The following is a 15305-nucleotide window of genomic DNA, read 5'->3' as shown; positions in this document are numbered from 1 at the left end:
GTGCACAATGCTTGATTCATTATATATCCAAGAACAAGCAAATGATGAATTGTAGCAAGATGTTCCAGACCTATTTATAGTTGATATTTAGATTTATGATAGCCAAGTAGCCACATGTTTCCAAGGTAAACGCCACACCTAACTCTGTGGCAGACAGGGACAGAGCTGCAGATGTCTGCCTGACAAACAAGCAGTCACCCCCTGAGACCTTCATCTCTCTACACCTGCTAATTGACTTGTTATTGATCAACTCAAAGACAGTCTGATTTATGGGAAAGAAGACTTGTGGAGACAGCCACCTGGCATGGAGCAGAGTGTTATGAATGTGAGGAGCAAACCCTGGGAGACTAGAGGCTGCAGTTTAGGAGGACATACAGGAGTTTGCAATGCACCACTGAACTGACACCTTGCACTTGGAGGGGGTGTTTTTTTTGGGGGGGGGGGGTCATTTTTTCTAGAATGTAAACCCCAAACAACAGCCCAAACATCAGTGAGCTGTGTGTGTGCAGAGGGAGGGATGAGCAGAAATATGGCTGGGTCACTACATACTGTATATTTGAGAGAAGGGGAGCTGGTGGGGGAAGATGGGTGGGGAGGGCTGCTGTGCGTCTGTGTTTGTGAGTTTGCTCTGGTGTTTTGGGGATTATGCCAAAGAACAGTTCAAATAAATATAAAGTACTTCCTCCATCCTGAGAAACTTCAGAATTATCAGAATCATTACTTATGGATCTATGTGTACAAAGCACAAGAACACACAGAGAACTAGAAGGACAAAAGAACAAGAGGGAAAGTGTACTGGGTGAAAGACAGAGAAAGGGGATATAGTAGTGATCTTGTGTAAAGGAGCTGCACAGGATAACAGGCTTAGCTCAGAATGGAGAACACAAAAGGGCTTAGGGCTGATTGCATGTTGTGACAAGGAAAGAGGGAAAGAGATCAAGCCTTCCAGAAGAACTATGTAAGTCAAAGGTCCAAAACAGATCCCCTGACAGCCCAAGCCACATAGCAGCTTAAAGAAAAGTGTCAATAGCAAAGATGGACAATGGATGAATTCCGCAGAAGCACTGGTAGCCTACTTTCCTCACTGGGAATAAAATGTCAGCAATGTCCACATTTGAATAGACTAAACCAAAATTACTGCATGATATTTCAAAATGTCATGAAGAATGTGTGCATCTTTGTGATTACATCAAGGTAAAGGGGGCATTTCACTCCCATATTCCCACTGTGTTATGGAATATTAAGCGTTTAGTATGCAAATTCTTAACTGAAATTTCAAAGCACGTTCAACAACTTCTTCAAGCCGATTCTCAGTAAGTCACCTCCTACTGTCCATTTTTTCCATTCCTCATCCAGAGACATGATTGGGTAGATTAATACTCAACGAGGTAGACTTCAGTACGGAGCTATTCGTCAAAGCTACCTGCCAGAACAAACCCTTTACCCCACTACTCATATTCCCCCTCATTCATCTCCGCTGTCTCTCCCACTCAATGTCTTGTTTTCCTCTGCTTGCCCCTCTCTTTTCAGGTTTTGTTAATAATCAAATATGTGATTATTCCAATGAGGTGATTAATTACCACCCACCCTTCCCTCTGTTCCACAGGTTAATGTGCTTGCAATCACAGAGTGACAGCCATCTGAATGATCTCTCTCAAGGCCTCATGTGGCCTCATATTACTCGCCTGCATTTGTTGTTGGCTCATCCCGACTACTGGAGCTTTAGCAGAGAGCAGAGAAATACAACAACATCACAGCTTCTACAAATAACATCCCCCACAAGCTGCTGACAGCCTGACACCCCAATATCTTCCATGTCCTGCTTTCCAAATATTCATTTTATTGGATAGTCTAGTCTTGGGACCATATTAGTTCATTCCAAGTCTTGCAGTACCCTGAGGCACTGTAGTTATTTTGGGTTTGGACCAGTTCCATTCATCTCTTTTGTTCTGGTAAGTAAAAACAATGTGAAGAAGAACTTAAGCTGCAACAATTGAGCGTCACATTCAAGAACCATTTTTCAAAGGGAAAAAAAAAGCTAATCCTATTACCAACCCAATATTGGATAGAGAGAGGGGTCAATAACATGCAGAGATTGCAGTGTGAATATAGTATAGCACTCTGAAAAGTGAGACCTGAGTAGACAATCCAAATGGATGTTGATCCACTTGCAGAAAATCAAAAGAAACCCTAAGCCAGATTCAGGAGTAGTAGAGAAGAGTGGAAAATCAAGACCAGTGTCTTTAATCAGAATAACAATGCTCTTTAATTCTTTGTTAATTAAATGTAGATTTCCCTGATTGAAGAGCAGTGCTGCTGATGCCAGGAGACCTCCAGTCACATAAATATCTACTCACTGAATTTGTCTTGTGTTTAACCATGCATTAGTTCTCTTTTCCCAAACTGTCTGGTGCTGGTTTACACAGAAGGTCTGTCAGCTGAAGGATAGTATCTCGCAAACAACTCCTCAAGATTTCAAACATTCAGCGTCCTCGAAGGGAGGATTTCTTGGCAAATTGTTAAACACCTTCATAAGTGGGTTACATCTACACACTTTTTAAAAGAAATGAGAGTAGTGGTGAATTCTCCGCTTCTAAATTTCACACCATTTCTCTCTTTCCTGGTCATTCTCCCTGCTTCTCTTCCTGACTACCTCCCTCCCTCAATCCCCCTACATCAATGTAATGAGCAAATCATGGCCACTAGGGAGAGATGTAGAGAGAAAAATTGGTCCCATTATGTGTCAAGCTGTGTGAAAAGAGCAGCGCTGTTGTCTGTCAACTCTAACCCCCAGCTGTCCCTGGTCTTAACTTCCAACCAAACACAAAGAGGTCTTTTCCCACACGTAGATCTGCTTATTATTTCCCCGTCTTTTAACTAAAAAGTCCATTATAGAAAATGCCAGGACAGCCATGCCCTTTTCTGCACCAGCTCTGGCAGAGCTCAGACAAGGGAACAATGGACACAGTAACACGCGCCGATTCAGGGCTGATTTAGAGTGACTGGTCTTAAACCTGACTTATAGAGTACAGTAATTATAGGAGTTGAAGGGAGGGGCTGTTAAAGATGCTGTGGTTAGGTGGGGGCATGTGTGTGGAGGCTGTTGTCATTTGGCAGCCAGTCCACTTGGAGAGAGAAATTACTATTGGAGCCAGAGCCTGGGTGGTGGAACATTTATCAAACAGTCATCAGAATGATTCACATGATCCAGCAGGGAGCCATTATTTCACCAGTCCAGTCTCTCAAGGCAACCTGCTAGTGGCAAGGATGATGACAGCTATGGGCTTTATAGGCACAGGAACAGACATATAGAGTAATTGTTTGAGAACAATAGTTTGGAAAGTCCTATCTCTTTTCAAAGAGTCATATGTAGTCTGTGGATTGGACTAGACTGAGGAAAAAAACTGAGCAGTTAAGCCCAACTTGGGGGCATATGGCATTTCACTGTAGCAGAACACAGAGATGCCTCAGGAAGGGACTGACAAACATGTGGTCCCTGTAGTTGCAGGGGAGAGTAACTAGCACTGAATACATAAAGATCACAAATAAACAGACCATCCACCTGCTCAGCAACTGTTTTGGGACCTTGTAGAAGGTATTGATACAGTTTTGCATTTGCTGGCCTGGCAGGTACAAGCAAGTATAACAATCGCTGCATAAGCAAATAAATTCCTAAGTGAATAGGGAATAACAGAAAGAAACAAGGCAGACCTCTGGAAGGCTCCTCATAATAAGGATGATAAAAATGCTATTCTTCTATTCATTTCCCCCTCACTCTTCCTTAACGCGCGTTCCCTTTTGACTCCTCTGGGATGCACATCATTGTAATATACACAGATTTTCATTTTGTCCCTTTTCTGTGAAAGACCTGTGGGATAGGCTGGGACAGAGAGTGATTGTGACTGTTTATTTAGTCAGATCATCTAACGTGTGCAGAATAGATTTGAGCTGAAGAAGAGGCCATCCACACAGTGGCAGCTGCCACCAGGAAATAATGCAGGATGATGACTGAATGATTTAATGAACAATGCTGTCTCAGAAGTTACTCCCTCATTCATAAATAGCTTCAACATTAACGTCATGCTTAACTTACGGAGATTAAAAACCGACAGTTTAGATGCTTATGAATAATCCTCATCACTGATAGGTGGAGTGTTTCGTAATGATAGCACATCTATTATGGTGAAACATACTGTACACAACCCCGTTTTGAAAAAAGCTGGGGTGCTGTGTAAAATGTAAATAACAACAGAATGCAATGATTTTCATATTTCTTATATAAAACATTTCATATAAAACAGTTAAACTGAGAAAATGCACCATTTTATTAAAAAAATAATAATAATTTTGATGCCAGAAACGCATCTCAGAAAAGCTGGGACAGGGCTATGTTTACCACTCTGTGGCTTCTCATCTTCTTTTATCTGCAAACACCTGGGAACTGAGGAGACCATTTGCAGGGCGTTTGGGAGAAGGAATATTGTTACATTGTTGTCTGATTGACGATTTTAGCTGTTCAACAGTCCTGGGTCATCTTTGTCATGTTTTTTGTGTCATGATGCACCAAATGTTTTTAACTGGTGAAAAGTCTGGACACTTTGCTACTATGAAGCCATGCTGTTGTAATAGTTCCAGTATGCGGATATGGAGAGAAATGATCCATGTCTGTGGAAAATTTGTTCAAAATGTGTAGCTGATGAGATACTCAGATCTATAAGTGTGAAAACTTTGACATGCTCTCTCTAGAGAGCAAGTCAGGGCATCACTAATGTAAGGAATCTGTGGGCTTTGACTGTCTAAAATTTTTATGGCAAACCAGGTATTTTTATCCTAGCCAAAATGCTGGGTGGGCAGAAAACTGACAAGCAGACACTACAGTCTCAATTCAATCCCATCGATCACAATAGTGACCCCAAAAAAACTTCAGCACTTGGGAAGTTTTAAAAATTGTTTCTGAATTATGCATCAACACTTTTTAAGCAAATATTGAAATAATAAATGTTTATTCCCTGACAGTACCATGAGAAGAAGATGTCTCCATCAAAGCCACCAAACAAAACTTTAATAAAGTATGTTAACATAAAGATAGGGCCATTTGTTTTGGTACACATCATATCTAGTACTGATGCCTATATTTGCAGTGATTCATCTTTGTTCAGTGTGGTCACAGAATGGCTAAACAGGTTATCAACAATAGTCACCCAGAAAAACACTTAAGCAGTTAAAAAGTTGTAAAGATGTTTCTGAATTATGCACTGATGCATTTTAAGCAAATATTGAAAAAATAAAGTGTCTCAGTGAAATATTTGCAGTGTCACATGTTTAGCATAAATTCTCCCATGACCAGAGTTAGTTGTTCGCCGGATGAACGATGAGAAAAGATGTCTCCATCAAAGCCCCCAAAACAAAAGTTTATTAAAGTACGTTAACATAAAGATGGGACCATTCGTTTTTGTGCACATCATGTTTGGCTTTGTTCTGTGTGGTCGTAGAATGACTAAACATCTTATCGGCAACAATAGTGGGCGGCAGGATGACGTGGCACACCCTACATACACTTAAATAGAGTGATCATTCCTGTTCTCACTCTCACAATCACTAAGGACAGCGATTGTGATAGTGATGGGTCAAATATGGAGTATGACGGGGAGACAGGCTATTTGTCAACCAGGCTGTTGAATGCATATGCTGAATTCGTGCGAAAAGATCATGATAGGAACAACATTATCAGTGACGTTGACATCCCCCTCCCCACACCTTCTCCCCCATCCCTACCCAATGTAAGTAATGAAGTGCATTAGCCTCTATCTACCATAGGGACCAACCAGAAAAGCTGCAGGTACTCCCTGAGATACTTAAATTCCTCCACTTGAGACAACAGCTTGTTCGCAACCTGGAGTGCAGCACTCCACCCTTTTCTACCAGAGAACAGTGGTCTCACACCTGAAGGTATTAATTCGCATCCCAGCCACTTCACACTCAGCTGCAAAACACCTAAGTGCAAACTAGAAGTCTTTGTTCAGTGAAGCGAGCAGAAGTACATCGTCTGCAAAAAGCAGAGATGAAATCCTGAAACTGCTGAACCTTCCACCTTCCGCCTGCACCTAGAAAATCTGTCTATAAAAACTATGAACAGAAAAGGTGACAAAAGTCAGTTCTGACAGAGTCCAGCAACCAAGTCTGACTTATAGTCAGCAATGTGAACCAAACTGTCAACATGGTTTATGAGCACTGGATACACCAACACCCTTCCTGAAACATACACCTGAAGCACTGCCCTGGACACCCAAGGGGGCATGTTTGAATTCCTTGCTTAAATCCACAAGACACATGTCTTGTGTTATTAAAATGTCCACTAAATATTTAGTGTGATTTGTTTGGTGTAGACTGTTTGAGCAAACTCGCACACACTATCAAATATTGTTGATAAGATAAAGAGTTCATCCAGTGTTCTGTGACGAAGACAAAAACCACACAGTTCCTCCTGAAGCCAAGGTTCAAATAACAGACCTCTCCAGCACCCTCGCATAGACCTTATTGAACAAGATGACGTGTGTGATGTCCCTGAAAATGGAAGACATGCTGGGTTGCTATATGGTTTGAAGCCAACTGAGGGCCACTCCATGGCCTCACCAAACTCTTCCCACACAAGTTTTGCTTCAGTTATTGTCAGATTAGCATTCTGTATTTATCACCTACTTCCCAATTCCCTCAAGCTATCCAGCCTCGATAGGACTCCTTCTCAAGCTTTACAGCTCCCTTCATCTCTGGCATCCAGCATCCAGTCGCCATGCTATTGCTATGATGGGCATTAACCGCTTTACTATTGTAACTTTGTACATCAGTGGATGTATGGTTCATGGTCCATTAATTTCCCCAGCATTCCTTGGAATGTTGTCAAAGTTGTGCATCTGCTATATGTTACCAGTGGACTCTTACTGTGCATTTCGCCATGCCAAGCCTGTCCAGCATCCTCCATTCACCACCATTTTAATGTTTAGTACTGAAATATAATGATGCTGTGTTTTGTTTTGTTTTGTTGTCTCAGTATTCATATCAGGATTACAAAATTAATTTTGATTTTTGAGTTTGAGGGGTTGTCATAGAGGGTTCTAGTTTAAATATATTAATTCCCACACTCGAGTCTCACTGCTGAAACATTATTTACACTTTTTCACCTACTTCTCCATTAAATAAAAAAAACAAAAACAAAACAGTGACTGTTTGTTTCAAATGGTAACTAATGACATCTGATCTGGATATTTTTACCTTTTGAAAAAATGTTTTATGTTTTTGAAAAATTCTGGATTAAATTGGTTAATAGCACATTATTTGCGAGGTTAAAAGAAAAGTTCATGACAGCTTTTTCTTGTTATTGCTCCATATACTGCATAAAAATCCATGAGGTGTCAAGCCAGTGAGTTTTTTGTCTTTTTCATCATCGCTCCCTGCCTTTCAGATTAGTAATTATGCACAATAATTCTTGCAAAGATTACAGCAACAAGGTTTCCATGTCTTACATTCCTCTACCTCCTTTAGTACCTCATGCCATTCATTGTCATTGTGAAAAGGTGTGTGACTCCCAAGTAGAGCAGAGCCCATTATCGTAAATAGGCCAGTAAGTAACTTCACACAACGTCTCCTGGAGGCTGATAGAATATAGAGTACGCAAGCATATAGAGTGTGCAAGCTCACTCTATATGCAAAGCAGAAACACACTGTTAAAGAAACTGGAGCCAAGTGATTATATTTGTAATTTAATTTCCTTGGTCACATAGAGATAAGAGAAGAGAGAGGATACAGCTGGCCAGGGATGAATAGAGTGATGAGAATGTGACTACAGCTTTATTGTCTAGACTGAAATGTCCAAGGCGACACCACTTACGAACAAGGGTACCGCTGGGCAAAAGGGGTAAGCCCACAGACATTCACAAGTCCAAACTCAAAGACGCAAAAGCAAACTTACTGGCAGAGACAGTAGAAAGAGTCTGACAATACAAAAAAAACCCAAAACACACACCTTGCACTCAAATTCAGTGAATAAATCCAAGCCCAGAATGATCAAGAAACTCCCTTTTTCTCTTTTTTTAAGCTCTGTCTCTGTGTTTGTCTTCTTGTAACCACCCAGGTGGTCTGGTCCAATCACAAAGAGCGATGTCTCATTGCAGATTCTGCAGGCAAGACGAACTGAGCGCCTGTGAGAAAAATAACTGAAGGACACAAGGTGCACTCTCATGCACCCTCTCTCTTTCTCCCTCCCACTCTCTCCCTGCTTTACCATGAGATTGTAGGACTGCAGACATCAAATTTCCTGACTTTTCCATTTTCAAAGACTGTCCACTTATACTGATGACAATGCAGTAGAGGGCACAGCACTGCAGTGGTCAAACTCAGATTTAGGGCTATACCAAGAGTGCGGTGGTGAGGGATGGAGAGAAAGGTGCAAAGTTCATTAAATCTGACACTACACGACATGGCACAGAATACAAGGACAGTGTGAGACTGTTTTGTGACATCTGAAATCCTCTCTCCCCCTTTGTTCTCGCCTCCTCTGATCTTTATGTCTGTTTCTCCCTGCTGTCTTGTCTTTCTGTGTATTTCCTCAGTGTCTTCACTTTGAACCCAACAGCATTAACCTGTCAGGAAAGTTACAAATGTTCTGACTGAATTATGCAAACCACAGAGAAATAAAACTGCAAAAAGCATGGAGTCCTCGCTTTATTTCATAATTCATCACGCTCCCAGATCGAGCCAAATAAAACTTGACTTATTAAGTAGTCCGGCACATTCTGGCTCAAAACCCTGCGAAATATGCTGGAGAATATTAATCACACTTTGTATACCTCGCAAATCAAAATCAAACACACACACACACATGCAGACATGCACAGACTTTTTGTGATTACATTACTCATCAAATGAAAGCAGTGTCTCCCCCATTTCACCAGAATTCATTGCAAAAGTCAAACCGATAGGTGTTACACCAGCACCACCAAAAGGTACAAGAGAAAATAACAGTTTTTGGCGCTTCTTGCTCTCTTGTTTTTTTTTTTTTTCCTCTGCGAAATTCAAACTTATAGCTCTGAAAATCAGATTAAGAACGCTTCGCCTTGGCACTCTGTGACGTTATTTATTTATCTCAATGAACACAAGCACAGGCACACAGGAGCATGGAGAAACACATACTTTATGCTGAGGATTGGCATAGTGGCGGTGCAGCATAATTAGTAGGACATGGCTGTATAATTGGACTCTAATTGATATGAAGAGCAGTGGTTTAGCCCAGGTTATGTTGTACACATGCTGCCAGCCACAGGCAGGAAACATTCAATCTTGGTGCCATCTTCTGATTGATGTCTCTATAGCAGATGCCCTTCAACAATCAGCACCCGCAATCTTTCTGTGACTATCTGGCCACCTGTCTATCTGTGTGTAACATCTTCTGCCATTCATCTGTCATTTCTTACTTTGTGCCTAACTGTCTCACTATCTCTTTCTTTCTATCTCCATATTGATTTGTCCTGCCTTTCTCTGAAGGCATTCTCAACCTTTAGTCCAATGCTTTCAGGAGGGTGAAAGAGCAGCATTTGTAGTGGTGGAAGGTGAAAAGGCTAGGGTTTGTTTATGGGACACTGGCAGCCATAAAAGACTGTGTTCTTTCAAGTGCCCAGGCAGCATCAACCGAAGGGAAATAAAAGCAACTTATCATTAAAAGAAAATCAATTTTAGAAGTGCTTTTATTTACAAAGAAAAACGGGTTACCAACTCTCTCATTTTAACAAATAATGTTTAAAAAAATGTCCTTTCAAAAATAGCAACTGAATCAAGAGAGGCACAGCTGGATAAAAGAGGTTGTAGTGAATTGAAACAATTTGAAGTTAGAATGAGGAAGCTCTTTGGAACAATTCTGTTCATGGATCGCACGCTGATGCAACGCGACCTTCAAGGACATTCCCCTCATTTACACAGCAATTAAGCACTACCCTGTTGGTAAATTGAAAAAGAGACAAAATTCCTCTGTGGATTTAATAACAAACTCATTACCAGGGCCCAACAGGGCGGAACTGCCTTTTAATTAGAGCAACACCTGATTAACGCCCAATTAACAAAGCCAGAGCCACTTAATTCTCCCCCACTTTGGCAGGTTGAGAACATAAACATGAGCAGTCCAGCATCTGAGTGCGTCCTCTCCTCTTGGGAAGGTGTGAAAGAAAGTAAATAACGACTTGGGAGGCAGTTTGCTGTCTGGTGCCCCAAATGCTCTGCAGAACTAGCAGCTGCATGCAAGAAATGAAAGAGTTTTTCAAAAAAGGAAGCAGATGTAGGATTTGCAAGGGAAGAACTCTGCTTCGCTACACATTCAAGACCCGCGGGCTGGTGGGCAACTGTCCAAACAAAGAACCATAGCGCTCAACCACACAAGCTTCTGCTTCCCTTAAAAACATCCAGATACTTTTCTAAAAGGAACAACGCTTTTTAAACTGTGAGTTGCTGAGGGTTGCTTAGTCAGGATAAAAGCTAGAGTCTACCACAGGCAGACTAAGTTTTGTTGAACAGTTAGAGTACAAGTCAAAAGTTTGGATATGCACCTAGATCTTTTTGTTGCTTTTTTCTATGGTATACACAGGAGTGTATACACACACAACTGCTATTTAACTTTAAAAAACATGTAAGCTGCTACGTGTAAATAAAACAGAATCTAATCATTTGCAACTAAATTAAAACTTGTATTAACTGAAAATAACTCAAAGACAAGATACGTGTTATACTGAGAAGTTTTATTGTTTTTTGTAGGCATTAAAAAAAGATACAAAATGGGGAACAAAAAAAACAACAAAGTAACAAAATTCACAATTAATAAAGACTTGGTATAAAAAAAGAAAAGAAAAGAGAGTGTTTCAAAAGTCTAAAGGGGAAGAGTCCACCAATGTGAAAGGTAGTGCAGGCAGACCATTCAAGAGCATTGTTTCTTATTATTAGTCCTACAACGGACTGGCAACCACTCAAAGATGTACCCCACGTCCTGCCAAATGACAGCTTCTTACTGTAAAACTTGCAAAGAATTTGCAAGTGGGAATTCCCTCAACTACAGTGCAATCTACTATTAAAAGAAAACCAGAAAGTCTCTGTGCATAAGGGACACGGCTGAAAACAAGTACTGAATGGCCATGATCTTCAGGCCCTCATAGAGCTCTGCATTAAAACAATGCTGTAGTGGAAATTACAGTATGGGCTCTCGAATATATCTGAGAACTACTCATCTGTTTATAAATAAACCCAAGTTAAATCTCTATGCAAACAAAAAAGAAAAACCTATGTAACAGACCAAAAATGCTTGTAATGTGTAAATCTGTCAGCCTGTCAACATTAATCAGTACCTATCATCTTTTACATGAGAATTACTATTTGAAGTGTCGCATGGTCATTACAATGACATCAAGTAAGATATATCGCAGCACCACCATTCAGATAAATGTACTAACTGAATATCTTGTTTACGTAGACTTAACTCAGAGCCCTTTATACCTGGACCTGATCCTGGCTGAGGCACAAACCTATCATTAGTTGTGTATTACACTAGTTGGTATATTATTGGTCTTTAGTGTGTTTTCATTTCATTTCAATCAACAAATCAGTGAACCAGTGAACAAAACAAACCAGAAAATGATTTCCACAGTAAGCCCAGCAGGAAACTTCAATTCTGCTGACTTCAGGATTCTTTCAATACACAGCCAGCTGAGTTTGTGTGGATTAATGTGTAAACTGACTCATTTAGCTTCATATTCTGTATCATGTCCTTTTTGTTTCTGAACTCCATTCAAAATTCAGACATATATTTCATCACACCCTTGTTGCTTTTGGGGCTTAAAGGATGAGAACTTTGACTAAAAGACTGTTCGTCGGCCTCAGATGGAGAGGAAATCCGGCATGGCTCCACAGCATTCTCCAAGTCAGGTAGGATGTCCGGCACGACAGCCTGTTCAACGATAAAGACGATCGGCTCCACGACGAGCAGCAGGGTCCAACCTAAAGCTCCCAGCCAATAGGAAGAGCCAAGACTGGAGAAGTCCTGACTGATTTCTTCACGGTGCTGATATGTGAAAAAAGACCAGCTCAGGAGGAAGAAGAAACCTGTAGACAGATGGCAAAATGAGTCAACTCAAGTGTGATTACTGCTAAAAGAAAAAAGGTATTACACACAATTATTACATGCCTGGAGCTTTAGGAAAGACTTTGTATGATAATGAACTGCAATTCCAAAGAAAATAAAGTCTCTGTGCGCTCCCCAGCAGGGTACATAAATGACTAGTACATGAAACAACTTCTGTAGGTGAGAGCTTGACATGAATGACATAAACCAAAAGGCCATTTGGAGGGCAGTTGGAAATGGAGAAATAGAATAACAGAAATCCAATAAACACAGTGTTTACATATGTGGATGTCATAGGAAATGAATGTATGTTACACACCTGTGGGGGCCATGGTGAACAGCAGCAGGGTAGTGGGGTAGAGCGCCTTTCGTACAATGAGGAGAGCGCGAGTGTTTGAGTAGGAGCGCACCGTCTGAGAAGTCCAGCAGAGGGCAAACACCAGACACAGAGCAGCCGTGCTCACAGCCATCAGGGAGGAGAGAACTCCAAAGACCCTCTCTGCTTCCAGAGCTGGGGGACACAAAACAACAGACAAAAATTAGAATGCTTAACTAGACTTATATTCATTTTTACACATTCATTTCCACTACAAGCACTACACAATGTCAAATCTTCCCACAATATATCCCTTATTTTACCCTCGAAAGCCTTTGCTAGAGAATGATCTGTGACCGCACTTAGGATTAAATATGAGGGTTTTATGTTAAATTTAGACATATTGTGCTGTTTTCCACCTCTACACTTTTATTCTGGCACTCCACCAGAGTAACTGTCCATACTTCACTATTCAATTAAGTCCTCGTTTATCTAATACTTGCTGTTTTGCAGCACTTGAAGAGTCCACTGGAAAAAGGTAATAGCCTATTAGCTTTGGGCTTTTTTAAGAAAAAAGCCCCTGCTTCTTAAATGTCTACTTTCTTCTGTCTGACCAAGTTTCACAAATTTGTCACAAGCCTTATATACTTTTTTTTTCTAGAAATACCCCCAGGGGAGACATGTGGGATGCGCTAAAAGAGTACCTAGAAAAATGATATTGTGCTGTTGCCAAATGACTGTATTTCCCAGCACTGTTTGTTTTTAAATGAAGTACATCAAATGACTATTATTCTACTACAGATGATTTGATGCTTGACGAGAACGTGTACAAATATTTACAGAGAAGAAACACGGTTTCGGCCAGGAGCAGATGTATAAATGATGTCAGAGATGAAAACTGTAAGAAACCAAGTTTTCATGGATAACCTCTATATGTTTATCTCCTTACCTGAAACTCAATATTCAGTATCGTTCTTTTTAATTTTAGAACAGACACAGCATAATATATCTCTTTAAGTCAACTTTGAACTATTGCAGTTAACAGCTATTTACTATATTTTTCTCTTTTTAGTAAATTAATAATTGTGTGGTACTTCTTAATAACCTTAATACTGATCACTCATTCATTAGAGTTTCTTCTCAGCATGAGGAAAAGACTTTTTGTTGTTGTCATAACTGATATTTTTTCCTGGTGTCGTTAATCATTTCTAATTTCTAATCACCATTATTAGTTATTTTTTTTAGATATTGTCGAGCAAAAACTTTAAAAGACAACAACTATCTTGAGTCCCTTCTCATTTGCTTTCCTTCTTTGTGTATGAGAGCAGAGGACTTACACGATATTAGATTAATTATTAAGAGCATAAACTCAGTTTGTGTCAGTTTATGACACGAAATGAGATTTGAATGATAGAGACCGGGTTTTAGCTCACTAAAGATTTCGCAAGCACATTCAGTACAGAACTGAGCCTTAACAAAGAATGCAATTCACCCGGACAGAAGCAAGCTCAAACTTGTTTACTGCTGCAGAGAATCTCTTCTGTAACTCAGCGTTTTGTCAAATCTCCCTTTTGATATTGATCCTCTCTTGAGAAAAATAAATTCTCCTAAGGCTGAAGCAAGCAGAAGCGTCTTATCAAAACAGCACAGCAAAGATGTGCTTAAGTCTCATTAAATATGCTGCCTTTCCTAACACATTTTAGTCAGTCAAACCTTTAACCTAACCCAGAGTGAAAGCTTAAGACAGATAAGAGATTTGTTGACGTGGTGTCAGAGAAGCGTTTGGCTCACCGTTGATGCCAATATCATCTTTAGGATTCGTCTGGTCGCTTTCAGTGGCGTTCCACTCCGTCCACAGTCCTCTGTCCTTCACCCAGTAAGGTGTCCAGACTGCATAGCACACACACAGGCACCCCACTAATCCCAAACAGGACTGTAAAAACCTGAAGCGACCGATCGAGTCACCCAGCTCAAGAAACTTCATTTTGACACCGCTAAAAGAGACAGGGGCGAGGATAAACAAGAGCGTAATTAGGATGTGCTGAAGTTCAGCAGCAGAGGGATAATCTGTCTTAAAAGTAACCTTGGCATTTAGATTATTTAAATGAGCTTTACAAATATAAAAGCCCTGGCTTACCTTTGTTGTTGTTGTTGTTGAAGGGAAAAAAGCTGTCAGGAACCAAGCTGTGAGGTTAAACTCTGATTTGAGTTTGCCGAAAAGTAGAAGAAAGTGTAAAAGAAGTAGTGCTGTGCCAAAACTACTGTACAAACACTTCCAACACTCATTTGACATATGAGGTAATATGCTTACAACCACAACAGATCAAACCCTCACTGTAACTCCACCTCCATCGCAGTGGAAACTCCCACCCATCAGGGCTGAAATTTCCCCTTGAATTCTCCACTGTGACCTGCCGAATCGCTCTATAGAGAAAGTGAAAGCTCCAGCAACAGCCATTCAATATTTGAGGAAGCAGAAGTTTATGTGTCTAAAAACAAACAGAGTTGAATAGGTTCAACAAGCTCGATCTAAAAGCCCCTTAACAGTTGAGAGATTATGTTTGAGTGCAATAAACAAATCAGACCCTTGTCATGTAGAAAGTGTGTGGGGGGTGTCGTCGGGTCATTACGCATCACGAAACGGTTAAGGAAATCCCACTCTCTGTCACAGACAGTGGGCTACAAAGTGTTGTCAGCCAATAGCGTCTTCAGCGTCAGATATCTCCGCTGTTTGTCACTTTACTCTCGCCACCTTCACTTTCCTTTGCAGCAACGGAACAGAACCCACAGCCCACCCATGCCAAAGAACAAAAGAAAATGTCACACTGAAACAAACAA

At 40.6% G+C, this 15305-nt stretch overlaps 1 protein-coding gene across 2 annotated transcripts; it reads right to left on the bottom strand.

Annotated features, from left to right (window-relative positions):
- Positions 1-11159: 11159 nt before the first annotated feature.
- Positions 11160-15218, bottom strand: si:ch211-256a21.4 (uncharacterized). 2 transcript variants are annotated; one of them, XM_005470977.3, is made up of 4 exons: positions 14605-15218; positions 14259-14461; positions 12471-12662; positions 11160-12132 (listed from the first exon to the last, which is right to left on the bottom strand). In XM_005470977.3, exons 2-4 carry the CDS (start codon positions 14449-14451, stop codon positions 11819-11821), a joined length of 699 nt encoding a protein of 232 aa, XP_005471034.1. In that variant the 5' UTR covers positions 14452-14461; positions 14605-15218; the 3' UTR covers positions 11160-11818. The 2 variants fall into 2 exon arrangements, with proteins under 2 accessions (XP_005471034.1, XP_013124141.1); XM_013268687.3 differs by having other exon boundaries at positions 14259-14463; positions 14610-15218.
- Between the last annotated feature and the right edge of the window lie 87 nt (positions 15219-15305).

The sequence above is a fragment of the Oreochromis niloticus genome, linkage group LG7 (genome assembly GCF_001858045.2).
Source record: "Oreochromis niloticus isolate F11D_XX linkage group LG7, O_niloticus_UMD_NMBU, whole genome shotgun sequence".
NCBI lineage: Eukaryota > Metazoa > Chordata > Actinopteri > Cichliformes > Cichlidae > Oreochromis > Oreochromis niloticus.
Note: the sequence above shows the minus strand (reverse complement) of the source record. Positions and strands in the feature narration are given on the sequence as shown.